Here is a 20725-nt window from a genome sequence, read left to right as displayed (position 1 = left end):
CCCTCTTCTGGTGCGTCTGAAGACAGCTACAGTGTACTTACATATAATAAATAAATAAATCTTTAAAATAAATAAATAAATAAATAAAAATAAATAAGGAAGTGGGATGGTAAGCCCGTACATGCTCAGTACAGAAGCAATCCCCCCTCCCATCCCTTAGTATTTTGACTTGTGATAGTGAATGCACAAGTGTGGAACCTGAGGAGAAGGGAGGCGGGGAAGCCAATCAGGATCTTGCTAGGGAAAAAAACAGCTCAGCAGATTTAGAGTCTTGAGCACTTCATACTGAAAGCACTCACTGGTCAGATCATGAATAAGCTTCAGTTTACTCCTGTGTTAACTTGCAAATAATGTCGACACCTAGCTCACAAGGCTGTTTGAGGGAGGGAAGGCTGATCTAAAGCTTGGGAAATACTTGTCCAGTGTCAAAAGTATCAAATGAATATGACCACCATCAATGTAACACAAAACGGGCAGCTACTACAGAGGCTAGACTAAGTGGCCTGAAACAGCTCTCAGAATAGGCAGAGCCCAGTAGGAGACTGTCCAGAGCAAGCCCTGTGTCTAAGTGAATCAAATTTAGTGCCCTACAGGCCATTAATTGACCCCACCTGAAAGCTTGTCACCCCTGTTCATTTCTGGAAGGCTCGAGTCTGTCTAGTCTCCCGTGACTTTGCTCTGCTGTTTATGGGGAGGTGTTCTGGGTTTCCTGATGAGGCAGGCCAGGCACAAATCTCCAATCTTCTAACTATAATGAACCCCTCAGTTAGAGGCTCCTCTCTGACCTCAAGGTGGTTTCTTCCATTACAGCATGCTGGTCCCCTGGGCAGCTTAGCCAGCCTTGCCCCGTGCCCCCTCCATGTCCACCTTAAATTGTATTTTTTTCCACCTCAGAGCTTCCTCTGCTTGCTAAACTGAGAAACACCACCACCACCACCACCGAAGGAAGCCAAGTCCCTCAGGCCTCCCAGCATGGAGCAGGGGATTACTGGCTGGGGGGTGGGGGAGCTGTTACAGCACAGAAATAAAGGGGTGGCTGGGGAAATGAGCAATACCCAAAGATGCATCCTGAGCCCCTGGGCCTCCCTGGCATCCCTGTGAGAACTCCCTCCAGCTTGGGTGCCTCTGAGCCCAGGAATAGACACCCCCCCCCCATGAATACTTTACATCTGAACATGTTGGGAAAGGGAATTGTGGGTATTCGTGTTTTTCCTCTCCCTAACCTCTTTCTCACATGCGGCACCTCAACAAATTAAATACAAAATCATTTTCTATCATTTAGGCAAATCTTATTCCCGCAGCTCTGAAATGCACACATTATAAATAAAATACAAATCCATTCAACTGTGATTGAACCTTAGTCCTCAGAGAACAGTCCTAGAAAAGCCGACACTGGTGTCCCCTTCTACAGTGAAGTTTCCTGAAAGACCTAAAGGGCTACTACAAGACCTGACAGGTCATGTAGTCTATAGCTCTGTAGGTCAGGTATGTCTATATTGTGTCCTCACAGCACCCGAAATAACTTCCAAAGCTATTTTCTCCCTTCTAGAAATCTACCATCTATTTACCAAGGCACTAACAAACCTGGCCAATTATTTAACCCAAACTGAACAAAGACTAATGAAGGTCCACAGGTGGCAGGTATCTTGTCCATGGTTGTTCAGGTCTGTCTTGATTTCAGGGGGGAGAAAACTCCAGTTGAGGCCAGGTGTGGAGATGCTTATCTGCAATCCTAATACTCAGGAGAATGAAGCAGAAAGATTTTGAGTTTAAGGCCAACTTGAGCTTTTCTGTCTCAAAGAACAAATGAACAAAAAAGGGGGGGGGAGAAGGCAGGGAGGGAGAGAGGGAGGAGGGGAGAAGGGAGGGAGGGAAGAAGAGAGAAAGGGAAAGGAAGAGAGGGAGGAAGGGAAGGAAGGAGGAAGAGAGAGAAGGAGGGAGAGAGAGAAGGGAAGGAGGGAGAGGGAGAGAGGGAGGAGGAAAGGAGAGAAGGAAAAGGGAGGGAGGGAAAGAGAAGAGGGAGGGAGAGAGGGAGCAGTTCCCGTTCAGAAAATTCATGCCTAAACCTTTCATGTATTTAGACAGGAAATGGCTATCTTAATTGAGTATGTCCCTACTGAAAGCACCCAAAATAGTTTTGTTTTGTTTTCAAATAATGTAAAGTGAAATTCCATGTAAGACTCTGGCCTCTTACTCATGCCTGTTAAAGAGAATTAACATATAGAAAACCTGAACCAACCAACCACATACTCCAGCCCTGGTTACTCCTTGGCATCCTGCATCAGCTGGAATCCTCAGCTAGTGCAGATCAGTGTGGTTTCAAGGGGATATTTCCAAATACTCTCACTGCCTTGCCCAGCACAGGCAGCAAGGCAAAGTGTCAGCCCTCTCCACATGCTAACACTGCCAGAGGAAAGGGGTCAGCATCTCCCTTGAATCCAGACTCCGCGACCAAACCTTCACATCAGAGTCTGTGACACACAGGCTGAGAGTAGAGCCTCTCTGAGAAATTCGGCCATAGGGTTGCCCTGTAGACATCCCACCATGCCAAACAAGCTCCCTAAGGTCCAGAAGCAACTCAGCTGGCTTTAAACAGGCCAGACAACAGGGTGAGGGCAGAGCTGCCTCCAGGCCCAGACACTCACAGGGACCCTCCCTTTCTAGTTTCAGCTCTCTGGTTCCCTGGGGTAGCAATGACTGTCTGAATTTGCTCAGCCTCTGACAACAGGGCTGGCCACCTCATTCTCTAAGAATCTGAAGTTATGGCCCAACTCAACAGAGATGTTTGGAAATGGCCGACAGTGAGGAGTTATCAAAACTTTTAGAGAGAAATCAGCAGCGGCGCCTGCCCCCTTTTACTTTGAACAAAGGGTTCACCTCCTGAAGATGCCGAAGCATATGTCGCCTTACCTTTCTACCGGGGGTCAGGTTAGAGCGATGGATAAGTCATAAGGGGATTGGACGCTGGGACTGTTCACTGCTCCTAGTGAGCAAAATCCCTTTGCACCCCTTTATCAAGGAGGTACTTATTAAGTCTTGCCATGTGTATCAATGGGGGAATGCGGAAAGCGTCTAGCATGGTCCCCGCGTGCACAGCTTATAGGCAGCTGAGAGCAGCATGGAAGTGAATTGCTCAAGAGAGGCACACAAGACAAAGCAACGAAGTGCAGCCTGCAGTCAGGCCAGCAGCAGAGCCATCCCAAGCTAGAGCCTAAGGATAGGGAGGGATCTGGCTGTGTACCCAAGTGGTAAGGGAAGGCTCTGCCACTCAGCTGCTCCCTCAGACTTCCTTCCATCCTTGCCTTTCTTCCTGGCTCCCAGGTATCTCCCTGGTCCCTGCACACTGAGCTTCCAGTCTCAGCAGCTTATCAGCAACAAATCAACATCTGCAGGAATGGGGGGGGGGCAGGGAAGTCTTCACTAGGGACACCCCCCATATAACTTCTAAATAATCTCATCCCTCAAAACTTGTACTGAATCCCACCAACAGTCCCCAGTATGTATACGCCCCATTCAGAGACTCTCATCTGAGAGGCACAGGAGATAGGTGTCCCAAGATAGGTGGATCGGAGGCTACAGAAGCCTGTCTGTGGTCTCTGTTCTCTTTTCGCACCTACCAGCTCCAGCATCCTCCTCTTCTAGGTGAAGAGCCACCACCCAACAGGTCATCAGAGAAAGGGATGGGGAGCCTGATCAGCTGGTCTTACCTCTGTCACGCTGGCCTTAGGCTGTGGTCCCTGAGCCTGGGGCTGGATTGATCCGAGACTAAGAATAAGGTAGCTGGGACACACAGCGTGGGAGCTCACTGGAGTCTAGAACCACCAATGTGTGTGTTGCTCTTCCTCTGACCTGTCTGTCCACATAGATCTCTGTGCCCTAGAGTGTACAGGTTTGTTTCTTTTTTTTTTCCCCCTCCATATGTTCAGACATTGACTAGTTTTTTGAAAGCCATGTCCTAGGTACAGGACAGTGGCCCCTCTAAGCATGTTTGCAGCGATGCACCACAACTTGGAATCTAGGTTAAAACATAAACCTTAGGGCCTAAGGTCTCTTCTCACCAGGCCCAGAAACTGATACCATTGGTGAGTTTTTACTTCTTTACAAACAGGTGATGTGAGGGCATCTGGGCAGGATGGAGTTGAGAGAGGGTATCTATAGAACCATCTTCATATTCTCGGATTTCACTACAAATACCCTGCATTCTACTGGATACAGGTATCCGCACTCATAACCTTGCACCTACCAGAGGAGCTCTGGTCCCCTCTTCCCTCGGGTCCAGATCTTTCCGCCCCCCCTCCCCAAACACCCCTCCCTGGCTCTTTGCTCTTCTTTCTGGTTCTGGTGGATGTCTGTCCCAAGCTGTCTCTGACCAGCAGTACCTCCCAAGAGGTTACCTGCCCACATCGGAAGAATGCTCCCATCCTAGCGTTCTCTCAAAGGATCCCCTAGTCTCCTTCCTCAACAGGTGCTGGGCCTGGCCACACGAAGCCATCACCAGCTGACCAGGAGAAAGTGTAGACAGGACGCCCCCTTCAGGCTCAGCTTGACCCCACCAGGGTCTACTGTGCAGCTTAATCCTCCTCCCCAACCCCTCGCCCCTGCTCTGCGGGAGCTCCTGGAGTGCTAACAGGGCTTTTGTTTCTCCGACTCGCTCAGATGTCTGGAGGGTGATCTCATGAGAGGGGATTACCCAGCTCAGGCACAGACACAGTTCCCTTCAACTGTAGACCCCTAGTGTTGGAGGCAAAGAGCGCTTACATGGCAAGCCTTCACCCCGCTCCTGGGGAGCCAGAAAACACCTCTGGGTAAGGGAGGGGTCAAAGCCGAAAAAAAAAAAAAAAACCAAAACTGGTCCAAGTTGATCTGGGATGTGGAGGCGCTAAGCCGAGGGCAGCACTCAGCGACCCTTCCCTACCCACGCCGCCGCCCGGCGTCCGTTACCCCAGAGGCTGGAGACCCGGTGCGCACCGCCACCTACGCGCTCTTGCTGAGCACTGCTCCCACCACCCGCTAGCCGCACTCCAGGGCCAGCCGCCTTCTGGGGATGGCGAGACGCCCGCAGCCCCCTAGTCCCCAGCCCCGGTGGCGCGGGGCCGCGAGAGCCGCCACGTTCCCAGTCGCGCGCGCACGCCGGGCCCACCAAACTTGCAGCACTTTCTCCCTGCCCCCACATGCTGTCACCCTCCCTGCATCCAAGCACCCTGGCCCCTCCGGGCCCCGCACAGGTTGCCATAACAACGAACAGGAATTCTCCAACATATACAAAGCCTGAACGGCGCTGAGGGCACGCAGCCCCCCGGCCGGGCCCCGCGAACCTCGGCTAACAGCGGGGGGCAGGACCCGCGCCGAGGCTCCCCGGCCCGCCGCTCACCCGGTGCGCAGAGTGTACTCACAATGAGCGGAATGGTGCGGTCCTCGCGGAGCTGCTCTGGTCTCCCGCCGGCCCTCTGCGCGCCGCGGCCGCCGGAGGATGCTGCATGGGCTCGGTTGTCCTGCCATAAGTAGTAGAAAGTGCCCAGGATCCAGGCTACGGTCAGGATGGCGATGGCATTGGCGCGGATCTTCCTCATGGTGGACGGACGAGCGCTCCGCGTGGGGCCCGGAGCCGGCGTGCTCTCAGAGCCCGGGCAGGGAAGCTTGCTGCCCCAGCCGTTTGTTATCGCTTGCGCCGGGCTGCTCAGTCCTGCAGAACAGAAAAAGGAGAGAGGTGGTGGTGGTGGTTGGGGAGGGGGGGTGTGATAGGAAGAGACAGGAGCGCAGAGCGATCCTCACGGTCCTAATGCCCTTCAGCCCCGAGCGCGCGCGGCCCCGGGCGCTCATTCATTCGCGCGCCTAGCTGGCTCGGTGCTCCAGACGCCGCGGGCAGCCCGGGCCGCTGCGCACCGGCTAAAGAGCGCGCCCGCTGGGAAGTAGCGCGGGCCTTCCTCCCGCATCCCCGGTCTCGGCGAGACAGACGCCGGGCGGAATGGCGATGAGCCAGAGCTGGTCTCTGCTCCCAACGCTCCGCTACCTCTCGCCCGTCCGCTGCCCCCGCGCGGCCCTGGTCTGTCTCTCCACCTCCACCTACCCCACCGCCGAGCGGCCCTGAGTCACCAGCGAAGATGCGCGACCCCTGGCCTTGGCCCGAGTTGCGTAGCTGCAGTTCGCGGCAGCGCTGAGAACTGAGCTCTGGCGCTGGGTTCAAGGTGTGTTCAGAGAGTCCTTCGGAGGGGGCAAGGCTAGCGAGGAGGCAGAGTCTTGACTTTGCACCGGAATCCTTCTCGGAGACCCAGGATTCCATCCGTCTCGGTAGCCCGAGGGGGTGGGGAGTTGGAAGCTGATGCACTTGACACTCTGGAGAGCGAGGTGAAGCTGCGCTGCCGTACAACCAATGCAAGCACAGGGATGCAATCGCTGGACATCTTTCATTACCCTGGGGCTCCTAGCTTTCTCGTAGCTCCCATTCATCCCGCCTTCGCGGTTCCCTGAACTGTCCTGAGGCGTCATCACCGTTCCATGAGAATGAAGGGAGGCCACACAGGCCAGGGTTCGATCAATGGGCAGAACCCTGTCTAAGAGCCTTCTGACACTTTTCCGACAAAGTGCAAAATAAGGTGGTGAGAGACAGGATAGGCATCACTGAGATTCTGGTTCTGCGGAGGCCCTGAAGTCGGTGAGAAGTGAGAAGCAGGTGTGAATAATTCAGGCTCCAGGCAGAAGACAAGGAGGGCTAGGGCCTGTCAGGCAAAGGAAGACACTCCGAGCTGTGAGATATCAAAGTAGATGCTGTAGAGGAAGAAATAATTTATTGCAAACAGGTCGTCAGTAACGAAGTGCAGAAATGATTCCTGGACATATAGTCTTGCAAAGTGGTCTTTAGGAAGGCTTCCCGGAGGAGGTGGATAAATCTGGAGGACGGGAGGGAAATCCTAGAAAGACAGAATGAGGAAAGGTCAGGGACAGCCAAGGTCCTCAGGATAAGACCTCATGAGAACGTGCTGGATACTGACAAAGACCTGGTGTGAGTTGAGACTGGCCAGGCTAAGCAAGTCTGGATTCTGGAGGATCATGAATGCCAGGAGCAGAGTGGGCAGGGTGGTGCTTTTTGCATGATGTTAGGTAGGTTGGCTCTTCGGAAAATCCAAGACAGGTCAGGCTTTCTTAAATCACTGGGGAAGCCATCTGGGGAATGAGGCGAATAATGAGATCATAGCAGTAGATTCTGCCTCCCACATCAGCATCACCCAGAGACACACAAGTGAAATAAGAGGGTGTTTTTCTGTATTTCCAGAACCCCAATACAAGCTTAATATATTTCTACTAAAGTGAAAAACAAAACTCCAGTGTTTTGTTTAGGAAAACAGAGGAGGAGAAGAAGCTGGAATTTAGTGGAGTTTCCACTAGTGTTACCACTTACTCCTCAGGACTCAGAGAAGGCTGTCCCTGCACCAGTGCCACCACAGAGAAGCAGTGGCGGATAGCCTTTCTAGGACGACCAGTCCTCCCTTAGGTGGGCACTTCTCAGGACTTGGAAGTAATGATTTTACTTGACAGGAACTTGACATAAAGGTTGACTGTATTCCCCTCACCATGAGCACTCTAGACAGGGAGGGGACTAGAGCTGCCATCTCAGCTGCAGCTTCTAATCTTCCTTCCAGGACCATGTCCAGAATGGCTCCAAAGTGAGTCCAGCCTTTCCTAGGGTTTCTTGCTGGTGCTGGGAATAGATCTGAGCAGTATAGACTTAAAGCCGCCCTGAGAGATTTACATGTTCCTAATAGTCCCTGAACTCTGAAAACAGAGAGTAACCATGCTGGCCACAGGTTATTTGAGGCTTTCAGGTGATGCCCTGTGCCAGCCCTCCACAAATGCCCTGCAGAACTCTTTCACTGAGATGAGCTATGCTAATCATCCCACTGGTAGATGAGGACACTCTGCCCTCAGCAGGCCTGCAGGTGCCAGTCAGTATCCAGCGACCAGTACAGTGTTGTTTGTGCAGGGACCTCACTTCCACCCCCAGTCTGTTTTCTCCTGGGTAAAGGGAGAAATACGGAGGAATGAGTCTACTCCTGCAGAGCCATTTCCAGCTTCTAGTATCTTAGACATCGTGTGCCATTTGTCACTCCTCTCAGACACAGTTCATTTCTTCTACAGATGCCAAAGCCAGTACTCAGAGTGAGCTGAGCAAAATGTCACCGCCGCAGAGGGTTCACAGGGATCTCAGAGCCTCCTCTTGCTGTGTACCTGGGTGGGGACTGGGATGAATGGGCGTCCGAGGGGCTCCGGATCAGCATGGGCCCTCGCCGCTGGGGCAGGAAAGGTAAATTCAGTGTTGACTGTCACCTATGAAGTAGCTGCATTCTCAGTCTCAGTTTCCTCAATTGTGCAGTGAGGGTGCCGACTGCTTGCAGCATTTCTGGGGAAGATGAGATGAAACACCAGGAGATACACAGGCTCGCCCAGGGCTCTGCAGGTCCATTCCCATGAGCACATACTCTTCCCACCTCAGGGAGTGGGGCTGAAAAGGAATTCCCCAAAGCCTGCCCAAAGCACACGCAAAAGGGGCTTACCACTGCTGCCAAGAACAGACCCCAGAATGGCTTCTCCAGCCACATCAGACATTTCGATGAGGACAGAGTGCCTTGCCCCACAGCTGAATGGCTGCCTCTTTCAGAGCTTCTGCTAAGCTGGCCACCCTAGGCTCATTACCTTTAAGAGGCAGGCCCTCTCAGAAGCCTCTTCTCCAGTCTGCTTTAGCGTGAAAAGTCCAGCAGATAGGGGAAAGAACCTGGTTCAGACCCTCCCTTCCCACCATACCTCTCTGCTCTGAGCAGGAAAGAAAGTTGGAAGCACAGACCATATGTGAACACACGACACGCGGTGCTGACACAGAATCTCAGAATCCTTATCCCTTGAGAAGGCTACATCATCGCCCCTCAACAGTGACGAGATCCATGCAAAGGTCAGCAGCCACCCACTGTCAGAGAGCCACCCTCAACATACTAATTGTCTCTAAGGAAAGGTGAGGGCTGGGCTTCTGGGAACCCTTGCAGATGGGAAGACCTGGCTCTTTGAAAGGATTCCAGTCAATCTCTCTGTCTTTGACTTTGTCTCTGTCTCTGTCTCTGTCTCTGTCTCTGTCTCTCTCTGTCTCTGTCTCTGTCTCTGTCTCTCTCTCACTCTCTCTCTCTGCTACACAAGCATGCACAAACATACACCCCATGCATACAACACCGTGGTGCATATGTGGAGGCTAGAGGACAACTTTTTAGGAGTCAGTTATCTCCAGTTTGAGGCAGGGTCTCTGAGTTTTGCTGCTGAGCTGCCTACTTCAGGCTGTCTGGCCTCCAGCTTCCTGGTCAATCTTCGGCCTCTGCTTCCCATCTCTCTGAAGAAGAGTTGGGATTGCACATCCCACTTTTTGACTTGGATCCCAGGTTAGTGGGCTTGCTCGGCAAATCCTTTGACCAACTGAGTCATCTCCTTGGCCCATCACTGACTTTTGTTGTTGTTGTTGTTTATTCTTTTCTTTTTCACGTGTATTAATTTGGCAGGGGGCGGGGCCCCGCACATGCCGTGGTGCACACGTGGAAGTCAGAAGACAGTACGTAGGAGTTGGATCTCTTCCCACCGTGTGAGCTCTGAGAATGGAACTCCGATTGTCCATTATGGTGGCAAATGTCCATACACATTGAGCCGTCTTGCCTCACAGATTCTTACGTGTTCATCAGTTTGCCCAGTGCTTAGAACAGTGCATATAGGAACGGCTCACAAAACACACTTATCAAATAGCTGTCAGTGAAAAAAATCAAAACGGAGCAAAAAAGGCACGGACCACTGGTGTATCTACCTCCCTAGATCAAACACATGAAGGAGGAATACAGGAGAAGAATCCAGAGGGCGACTCTTTATAGGGATGGGACAAGTCAAAGTAATGAGCCCCTTAACTGCTTCTCTTGGAGCAGATAGCTCTGTCCTCTAATCAAGAGTTAGAGGCTAACTAAATTCTGTTGTCCCAGGATGAGGGAGTAAGAAAACTTTCAGGGTCTTTGAAATTGGTACCTTTGAAGAGAGTAAGATATTGCTGTGTCAGACCTGACTGTGCTGTTTTGGGGAGGATTTCGAAGGATTTTGGAACTTTGGACTAGAAAGCCATTGAGGGTTGACTTGTCTATAGGGGCTGGGTGAGACTGTTGAGAGCAGTGAAGATGATGGAGGCCTAGCCTATGAGGTTTCAGAGAGAAGCAAAGATGCTATGGGGCCATTTGCATGAAGAATCTATGGTTCTGGTTAGCTGGAGCTGAAGAATCAGCTGTGGTGAAAAAGGGGCCTGAATGGTGGTAAAGTAAAACCTTTGTTTTCCTGGGACAATGGACACTGCTCAGTCAGAGCTGAAGGGATTAGCTGTGGTGAACAAGAGACCAGCAACATCGGGGTGAGGTCTCTCTGGGAAGTGTTACCTCGGGGTCAGCACACAGAAGCTGTGTTGCCGAAGAGATTAAGGTTGTACCTCCTACTGGCACCCAAACTTGGTAGTGTAAGAGTCTCCCAGGAGGTACTGGTTTTTAAGGCATGAAGGAGTTGTAGAGAGCAGCTGAGGTTTGGCACTGTAAGACCAGAGAGGCCACTGGTGAAGGTGTAGCCTCAGTGGCAGTGGAAACCCAGGACTGAAGGGGTCATGCGGAGAAGAAGGTTTGACACCATGAAAAGAGACCAAGAGAGGTTATTGGTCAAAGTGCAGCCCAGTTGCAGCAGAAGACCCCAGCATTTCGGAGATGCCAGTACCATGGGATGACCATCAAGAACAGCAACAACTGTGGCAGGGAGACCCCTGGAGCCTAGAGGACAAGCTGTGTGTGCTGCAGAAGGGAGAGCTATAGAAGTGACCAGAGCCCCTTGGAGGAGCCCGGAAGATCATTAGTCAATGACATTGGACATTGAATTATTTACACTGTTGGAGTGTGGTTTTGCTTTGTTCAGATTCTGACTGTACTCTGGTTTTTCCCTCTTGAAGTAAAGTATTTAACTTTTTTTTTTTTTTAAATTTTCTAGGAGCCCACAGTTGAGAAATGTTGAGTTTTTAAAAGAGATTTTAGATTTTTAAAAGAGACTTTGGATTTTCACAGAGACTGGACTTTTAAAGTGTTTGAATTTGTAAAGACTGTAGGACTTTTAGGTTTGTAATATGTTTTTACATTTGTGATATTTACTAATCTGAGATCTTGGGGATGAACCAAGAACAGGAAAGTATTGTGTGTCAAGTTGACAAGGAACAATTGTGCTAGTTAATTTGATGTCAACTTGACACAGGCTATTCATCTGAGAGCAGGGAACCCTAACTGAAAAAAAAAATGCTTCTGTAAGATTAGGGCTGTCAGCAAGCCCGTAGAGCATTTTCTTAATTATGATTGATGGAGGAGAGCCCAGGCCACTGGGTGGTGCCATCCCTGGGATAGTGGTCCCGGGTTCTTTCTATAAGAAAGCAGACTGAGCAAGCCATGAGGAAGAAGCCAGAAAGCAGCACCCATCCATGACCTCTGCATCAGTTCCTGCCTCCAGGTTCCTGCCCTGTTTGAGTTCCTGTCCTGATTTCCTTTAGTGATGAACAGTGACATGGAAGTGTAAGCTGAATAAACCCTTTCTTTCCTCCCCAACTTGCTTTGGTCATAGTGCTTGATCATAGCAATTGTAATCCAAACTAAGACAAGTCCTAATCAAAGTCAGAGAAAGAATGACCTCCATTCTGGTGCCCAACTCATGGAACAATAAAATAATTGTGAAATGAGCCAGCTGTTGCATTGGGATTAATTTGGCTACAGAGGCTTTGAGCTAATTAGAAATGTGTCAAATGTTCTTTAGTAACAGCAAAGAATGCATTTTAAAAAGAAATGCAATAATAAAGCCAGTAGTCAGTAGAACCGGTCCTAGAGACAAAGTCCTTCTCAAAGCCCCCAACATCCCTAACTCTACCACCTTCTCCTTTGCCTCTTTCCCACAGCCTGTAGAGGACTAAGTGGCCAAGATTCTCACAGGAGACCACGTGGCCCATCAGGGTGCCCAGCCAGGAGCTTTCTGTAACGTATTGTGAGTTTCTAGTACATTGTTGACCCTTTCAACATATGTATGTACTAAATATCTAGGTTTGGTAATTGAGCGAATAAAAGAATAGGGGAAGTCTGGCTAGTCATATGCCACCATTTTCTGTCTCATAACAATGTCAAGTAGCCTTTTGAGATAGTGTATCCAGTGTCTACTTGCCTGTTGGGGTGGCATTTCTTCCTTCCTTTCTTGAGTACTTATCATGCCAGTCCTATCTAGGTACTAGAGAATACAAAGGTGAATAAAATTTGGTTCTAGCATCTGCGAGGTCCTAGAATGAACAGCAGGAAGGGGCACATAATCATGAGATGATACGGATCAACAAAAGCACAGAAGAGTCCCATCCCATCCTGAAGTCATTTGGGAGCTGAGCCTTGGATGACAGACTTGCTGTGTCTGCGAGCACAGGAAATGGTGTACGCGAGTTTACTTTCACATGGGTAAGGACAGGGGTGGTGATGTGGTGGGCAAGGGACAATCCTCTGTGCCCTAATATGAAATCTGTACTTGTTCAGGAAAGACAAACAGTGTGGCATTAGCAGCTATGAGGTGTAGGCAGTAGGCTGATGACTTCTGATGGAGGATCAGAGTAATACTGTAGCCTTCCCAGCCGTGTATCCAGCCCGGATTAGGGCAGTGACTGTGGCTACAGCAGGAGAAAAGAGGGGAGATACAGAAAAAGATTTGCCCATAGGTGGTGGGTAAGAAAGAGGATTTCAGAATAACATAAATTTCCTGCCTAGTAGAGACATCATCTGGCTTAAGGGGATCGTGAACTGAAATGAGTCCAGGAGGGAGCTCTGAGAAGTATGTGCAATTGAACCTGAGCTCTCTGGGGCTATCTAACGTCTGGAAGAATTTGTGGATCAGTCAGGTAGAGATGAAAAATCAGAAGCCCAAGAGGCAAACTCAGCACTGAGTGGCTATCACGTACCCAGCACCCAGGCATGAGCAGAGGCCACACACATCACAAAGTCGGCATTGGGTGCCTACTGTATACCTAGGCATGAGGAGAGGCCATGCACATTGCAAATGATGGCTTCTGGATCCCCGAGGGAAGATGAAGGACTGTCATTTATTCCCTGTGTCTGCCACAGCTCTGGATGCAGGTTCTTAGAAATGCTTATTTCTTTATCAGGGCTCTTATCAGCTAGAATACTGGAAAGAGCCGATAGTCTCAGGCCTTACAAACTTTAGCTCAGGGTCAAAGGGAATCAGGCCTGAGACCAAAGAGAATGCAAGGTGAAGAGGCCTACACTCCTGGCCTGCATCCATTTAGTCCAATGGCACCTGTAATCAACGTCTCACTTGTCTTTGTAAAGCTTAAAAGTGGAAATTAAGGGGATACTCTGGGTTTGGTATATACTTTGGAGCTCTCATCCAGCCATGATTGCCAAGGTATTCTGAAGTATAATTTCTATTCCCTTACAGGAAGATGATGTGAATGCAGGAGGTGTGTAACACCAGACCCACACTGCCTGGGAATTCACCATTCAGACAAATTGAGGGTTTTACAAGCCCGTGTTTACAGTTATACATGTCCTCTCTCACTGAAGCCACCTCCAAAGCCATCAAAAGGCTCATCAATCTGGTTTGGATGCTGAAATTGCTCACAGTGTCTGGAGCTGATGCCAGAGCAAAAGACTTTTTAAAAGCATCATGCCATTTTATCAGGATATAAATAGCTATAAATCATGGGGCGTTTCCTCAGGGTAGGTGATGGTAAACAGCTGGCTGGGCTGGCTGTCGGGGCTCAGGGTATGGAGCTCAGAAGCAGCAGCAGCAGCGGCAGCTATTTCTACTCAGGTCCTCTCATCTCCTTTGGCATCCCTGCCCTGTGTTCTTAGTCCAGATTGACACTTCTCCCTCATCCCCAACAACAACAAAAAAATGCCCGCCTCTGCTTCCCACCCACAGGCTGTAGTCCTTAGTGGAGGTGCTATGCCTCTGCTTGACCCTAGATCCCAGCCTGCAGGCCAGCAGGCGAGGCAGACAAGAGTTTGTAGTTGCTATAGCTGTTGTCTCTGTCCCCTCCAAGTGCCTGTGGGTATGGATGCGTGTGCAGGAATATATGTGGTCTGTTTACTAAAATTGGATTTTATACTTTTCCTTAAATAACTGATTTCTTTCCTGTAATTACTAGGTATTAGTGACACACGATTGTTCACTAGAGGAAAAAATAAAATCTGTGTCTAATTGTCTTTCCTTCTATCTCTGAATCATTTATCTTTACAAAGACCACTACCTAAAAATGGAGGGAGATGTGGCAACTGGGAGGTGGGACGCCTGCCATCAGCAACCTGAGGATCCTAGAGAAGGAACACATTTGGGCCTCTTGCCTTTAAAATGAGACTTCGTTGGTAGGTGTTAAAGCACACTGGTGATCTCAGCACTTGAGAGGCTGAGACAGGAGGACAACTGTGACTCTAAAACTAGCCCCCCCAAAAAATGGAAGGCTTGGAAAGATGTGTCACCAGTTAAGAGTAGTATTGTTCTTGCAAAGGACCCAGGTTCAAATCCCAGCACTCACAGCCATCTGTAGAAGGCATTCAGACATAAAATAAAACAAGTCTTCAAAAGAAGAGTAGTGTTTTCTCTCAAGTGCACTTAGAATGGCCTTTCTAGGACTGGCATTTTAAGATTTCACTTGCCTAATATTTAAACTATTTCCTGTCCTGGAGAGAATTACTAGCACTAAACTAGGATGCGATTTTCTTTGTCCTTTGATTTCCCCCAACATCTTACACACACACACACACACACACACACACACACATGCACACGCACACACACACGCTCATGCGCACGCACACACACATCTGAATGATTATTGTACTTGATCAAGAATCTGTAACCTGAGGTGGGAAGATGGCTCAGTGGTTAAAGGGCTTGCCATGTAATCAAGAGGGCTGGATTTCAGAGCCCCAGATTCCACATAAATGCCAGATGGACATGGCAGCTTGCCTGTAACTCTAGCTTTGGAAAGAGAGGGGATCCCTGGAGCAAGCCCTGGAGGTCTGGGTTTGAGAGACCCTGCCTCAAAGAACAAGGGAGAGCAACTGAGGAAGATCCCCAGAATCAACCTTGGATCTCCGCATGCATGTGCAGGTAGATATTCATGTGAACCTGCACAGATGTGAACCTGTATACCTGTATATTTGCCCACACACAAATACTCATGGGAAAAAAAAAAAGAACCTGACATCTTTCAGATTAAACTAGACCCAGAAAGGAGATACTAGAAAAAAAAATTCAAGAAATTAGAATGTTCAGGGATGGCTCTGAGGAGGGCACCTGGGACAGGAATGGGGCAAGTCCTTCACTGCATATCCTTTTGTGCCTTGTGCCTTTTTTTTTCCCCCTTTCAGTTCCTGGAGAATGGGAGCCCAATGATGGGACCATCCCCCTGCTGCACCATCCCTTCTCTCCAGCCTGGAGTTGGCCTGGGGATGACTGATGGATGCACCCTGATACTGGCTATTTGGCTGCAGGCCCTCTGCTGGGCTATCGTGCTGCCCAGGGACTCTACTGAGGTGCTCTAGCAAGGGGCTGCCTCTCCGCAGCTCCTGGACAAGCAGAGTCAGCCAAGGAGACGCATACCCAACCTTAAATTCTCCAGCTCTCACTATTTCCTCTCAAAGGCAGATTGCCCTTTTTTTTTTTTTTTTTTTTTTTTTTTTTTTTTTTTTTTTTTTTTTGCTTTGTTTTCTGATGATGTGACATGAAGACGTAAGTATAAAAGAAAAAGAGGTACTGGAGCTAGAGACGACTGGGGAGAGAGAGTCCTGTTTTCCCTGGCCTCAGCCTGTAGTGCGTGCCTCCGTTGACAGAGCCATTGGGCCAACTTTTGCACCTATTCCCCTCCACCCCCCTCTCCTGTGCTCGCTCCCCATCAGTTTTCCTAATTACCCAGCCTCCTCCTCCTGTCTTCTTTCCTGACTATAGCTTTGGATGGCACTGGTCATCACTTTTCTGTCCTCGTCTTCCTTTGTCCTACTCTGATTTCTTTGATGCTGCCTATTGCTCAGGCACATGGCCAAGAAACAACTGGTCCATCACCGAGGTCCGTTTCCCAGTCTGGAGCTGTCACTGGTCCACAGCTGCGACTGTTCAAGGTGGGTAATTCCACTTTAACTGTATCCCCACAGCCAATAACCTGCACTGTAAGTTAAAGATGTCGGCTTCCCTCTATGAATTAGTTCTTACTAGGAATCTAGAGGTCAAAGTTTAAACACCCCAAGTTACTTCTATGTCTTGCAAATGGCCTTCTAAACACAGCCTAGTATCCATACTCAACCTGGAGCGCCCTGGTAGTGACGGACCCGCTGGTCCCAGAGCCTGTCACTGCAGTGAGTGGACTCTCGACTGTCCCCCCAGGAGGCTGTGGGGAGTGAAGGCAGGAGGACAGAAAGCTATGACAATCAGGCAAGCAGCAGCAGACGGAGAGGAGTATGTGCCAGCGCAGATGCAGACCACACGAGATGGAAAGATAGAGAACACAAGAAAACAGCTTGAGGGAAAGGCAAAGCAGAGAGCAAAACCCAATAAAAGAGTGAGGAACACTAAAGCCAGACTAGCCTGGGGAGAGACCATCCAGAGAGGCTTGTTAACATCAGTGGAGTCAGGTCAGTGAGGAGGGCAGAAGGCTTTGGAGTGGCGCTGGAGGCAAGAGCACTGGAGCAACATAAATCTGCTGGGAAGGGTCACTCACCTTCCAAGCTGTTGTGCTTATTGGCTACAGCAAAGGGAGTCTATTTAAAACAGACCAGGCGCTTTGCCTTATTCCGTTTCCCTGCCCAGAAAAGGCTGGAGCCAAAGGCTGAGGGAACCAGTCCAGCGGCCATCACAAGCTGAGTGGGAAGAGCCTACCCTATCTCCAGTGACCCCTCCTTTCATCTCACTGCCACCCCTAAGCCACCAGGTCACACGACTGTTAGCATATTGAATGAACACAGCTTCCAAAACTTCCTTCAAGCTTGTCTGAAGGCAGCCACTGCTCAAATTTGAGGGTTGTTGTAAGGGCACACTCAGGAGGGCTGTCCAACAGCGCGCATGTTTTAGAGGACTGGGGCGTTGGGGTGGTCACACAGAGGAGAGGATGCCAGGGAAGTGGGAAGACATCAACAGCACCACTCCCTTCCCTGGACTGTGTGTGAGTCTTTGGAAGTGTCAACTTGGAGCTGACCCCTGACCACCTACCACGGAGGAAGTGCAAAGGTTAGGAGGCAGAGATGGCCACAGAAAGCCACACCTGCTTCCTTCCCTCCTGGGGGAGGTGGGGAGACGCCCCCCTTCCTGGGCTCCATGACCATGAGCGCTCAGAAGGCTGCTCAATAAGGCTGTATGAGATTTATGTGCGTAAAACCTTACCGTACAAATCAGTTTGCAAGAGAAATTAGCTTTTTAAAATAAATTTGAGGTCAACACTATGTTCAAAGAGAAGGATGGCTTGGGAAAGTGGAGTTATCCCAGCTCGCGTTTGTAATTTTTTTCTTTTTTCTTTGTGATTTTTGAGACAGGGTTTTTATGATTTTTGTGATTCTGGCTGTTCTGGAACTCACTCTGAAGGCTAGGCTGGCCTACAGAGATCCGCCTACCTCTGCCTTCTGGGTGCTAGGATTAAAAGCATGTGCCACCACCGTTTAGCATGTTTGTAAATTTTGAATCAGAATGTCTAGTTTCGAAGGCCAGGAGAGGATTCTGTGTAGAGATCACCTGTACCTCACTTTTAGGTTGCAGGAGGCTAAGTATCACTTAGCAAGAATACAAGTGGATGTGCTGTGGGAACTGCTACTTAAGTTTGGAAAATTTAGTGCAAAATTTCAAACATATACAGAATGAGGAGGAGCTGGAGAGATATTTCAGTGGTTTAAGAGCATTGACTGTCTTTCCAGAAGACCTGGGTTCCATTTCCAGCACTCAGTGGTGGCTTTTAACCCTTTGTAACTCCAGTTCCCAGGGATCTGAAGCCCTCTTCTCTCCTCTGCAGGTACCAAGCATACACCTGGCACACAAATGTATGTGTAGGAAAACACCCATACAGATAAAAAAATTCTATTCTATGTGTACACAGCACCTATTTGTAGTTAACTTACAAAAATCAAACTTCATGAAATATTCTGTAATCCCTAAGTGTAGAGAAATGCTTAGATTCCAACTACCAAATCTTCAGCAATTCTGACTTAGATTTACAATTTTAGTTTCCTCAGCTTGGTGAATACATAATCTTTCAGTTCCTAGAAGTTTGTAACATAAGGACGGTTAAAAGTCCAGCCTTCCTGTTCCCTTTGAAAAGCCACAGTAGGGATTGAACCCAGGGCCTCCAGGACGCTAGGCAAGTTCTCTGTCTTTGAGCTATGTTGCCATGTTACAAGTCTTTATTAATTTTTTAGATTCTTTTTTTTTTTTTTTTGGTTTTTCAAGACAGGGTTTCTCTGTGTAGCCCTGGCTGTCCTGGAACTCACTCTGTAGACCAGGTTGGCCTTGAACTCAGAAATCCACCTGCCTCTGCCTTCCAAGTGCTGGAATTAAAGGCATGCACCACCACTGCCTGGGTTTTTAGATTCTTTTAAGAGAGGGTCTTGGTATGTGGCCCTGGCTGGCTTGGGACTTGTTGTGGGACAGGGATGGCCCTGATTTGCATGGATCCTCCTGCCTCAGCCTCCCAAATGCAGGGATTATAGACATACACCAGGCAGGTTTAAATTCTAGCCCATGTTATATGGGCATACACACCTGTTAAAATTCATCAGGTTATATCCTTCAAATGTATGTATTCTTCAAGTGTCTACTATAGTAACTACAGTGCACTTCAGGAGGGTATTAACAGTAAACCCCAGTTCTGTGGACAAACAAGTCAAGACACCACCAGTTTGAGGTGTCCTGGGCAGTTCAGAGAAAGCTGCTGTTTTGAGAGAACAATGCTCTTTGAGCGTTTGCAAAACTTGTTCTTTGGAACCTGCCACCACAGCATGTGCTTTTGGTTAAGCATTCCACAGCTGAAACGCAATTCTATGCTTAAATGCCGAGAGGATGAGGCAAAATCTTGGCCAAGGTCAAGCTCTACTGATGGCTGGAGAGGGGGGTGGCAGCTAAGTGCTCTGTACTTGTGTAACATTTTTTAAAAGAAAAGCTAACCCCAAGTCATCATCTGCTCATTTTCTGAGCCAACTTTGGTCCCGCTCATTTTATCCAAGAGCTTAGAGGAAGCCATATGTGCTATGGCGTGGGCTTACAGACCTCCAGGGCCAAACACTGTTGTCTTCATTTGAGAGCCATTGAACCAGACCAAGGCTTTCAGTGGGATACACCAAAAAGATGCTGGAATCTCAGATACAGTGAGAGACCCTCTATAAGAGAGGGCAGAACAATGTATTCGATGCTTTTTGGTAGAAACTTGAGGTTTCCATCTTTTTTCAGGTGACTGTGAAAAAGTTTCAAGTTGAGCATATTGGTACAAATCTGTGTTTCGCAAAGAAAAACCAGTATACTTGCAGAGAAAAACCAGTATACTCTTTGGGACTGGAATGAAGCATGGGGATGGATTAGGAAATACAATTTCTACAAAGTCAGAAGGAATAGCATTCCCAGAGAAGTCTTTACAGAACTAATAATGCAAATATTACCTTTATCCATGTCTGTCTAGCTGGTCCCCAAGCAAGCGCCAAGGTGAACAGGACGAAGTCACTGGCATGGCCAGAGGCTCTTCCCAGGCTTCCTGTGAGCTATTCACATCTACGGTTCATGGATGCCTCAAGGGTTCTCAACAGACATATAACATTAAAAAAAAATCACAGAGACTATTTTTACCTATTTGGTTTAATGTCCTCCTTTCAAAGTACTCAATTGGTGGGTGGTGGCTTAGCCCTTGGGAGGCAGAGGTAGGTGGATCTCTGCGTGTTTGAAGCCAGCCTGGTCTACAGACCCAGTTCCAAGATAGCTGGGGCTAATACAAAGAAAACCTCTCTCAAAACAAACAAACTAACTAACTAACTAACTAACTAACTAACTAACTAACTAACTCTCTTAGGGTTTTACTGCTGTGAACAGACACCATGACCAAGGCAACTCTTTTTTTAAAGATTTATTTATTTTATGTATATGAGTACACTATAGGTTGTGAGCCTTCATGTGGTTGTTAGGAATTGAATTTAGGACCTCTACTCACTCTGGCCCAGAGACTTATTATTATAAATACTATAGCTGTCTTCAGATGCACCAGAAGAGGGTGTCAGATCTCATTACGAGTGGTTGGGAGCCACTATGTGGTTGCTGAGATTTGAACTCAGGACCTTCGGAAGAGCAGTCAGTGCTCTTACCCCTACCGGATGAGTCATCTCACCAGCCCAAGGCAACTCTTATAAGGACAACATTTAATTGGGGCTAGCTTACAGGTTCAGAGGTTCAGTCCATTATCATCAAGGTGGGAACATGGCAGTGTCTAGGCCTGCCTGGACAGGAAGAGCTGAGAGTTCTACCTCTTCAACTGAAGAATGCTAGAAGACTGGCTGTCACATGGTTAGGAGGAGGGTCTCATTGCCCATGCCCACAGTGACTAATTTCCTCCAAGGCCACACCTATTCCAACAAGGCCACACCTCCACCTCCTAATAGCACCACTCCTTGGGCCAAGCATATTCAAACCAAAT

At 48.9% G+C, this 20725-nt stretch overlaps 1 protein-coding gene across 1 annotated transcript in view; it reads right to left on the bottom strand.

The window, feature by feature from the left end:
• Galnt16 (polypeptide N-acetylgalactosaminyltransferase 16) overlaps positions 1-5683 on the bottom strand; it is an 83113-nt gene extending 77430 nt beyond the window's left edge. Inside the window, exon 1 of the mRNA XM_031355740.1 lies at positions 5394-5683. Within this exon, the coding sequence (XP_031211600.1) occupies positions 5394-5570 (177 nt within the window). The 5' untranslated portion in view covers positions 5571-5683. The remainder of the gene's footprint in view (positions 1-5393) is intronic.
• Positions 5684-20725: the final 15042 nt, after the last annotated feature.

Source organism: Mastomys coucha, unplaced genomic scaffold (assembly GCF_008632895.1).
Source record: "Mastomys coucha isolate ucsf_1 unplaced genomic scaffold, UCSF_Mcou_1 pScaffold6, whole genome shotgun sequence".
In the NCBI taxonomy this organism is placed as follows: Eukaryota; Metazoa; Chordata; class Mammalia; order Rodentia; family Muridae; genus Mastomys; species Mastomys coucha.
This window is presented reverse-complemented; position numbering and strand designations above follow the sequence as displayed.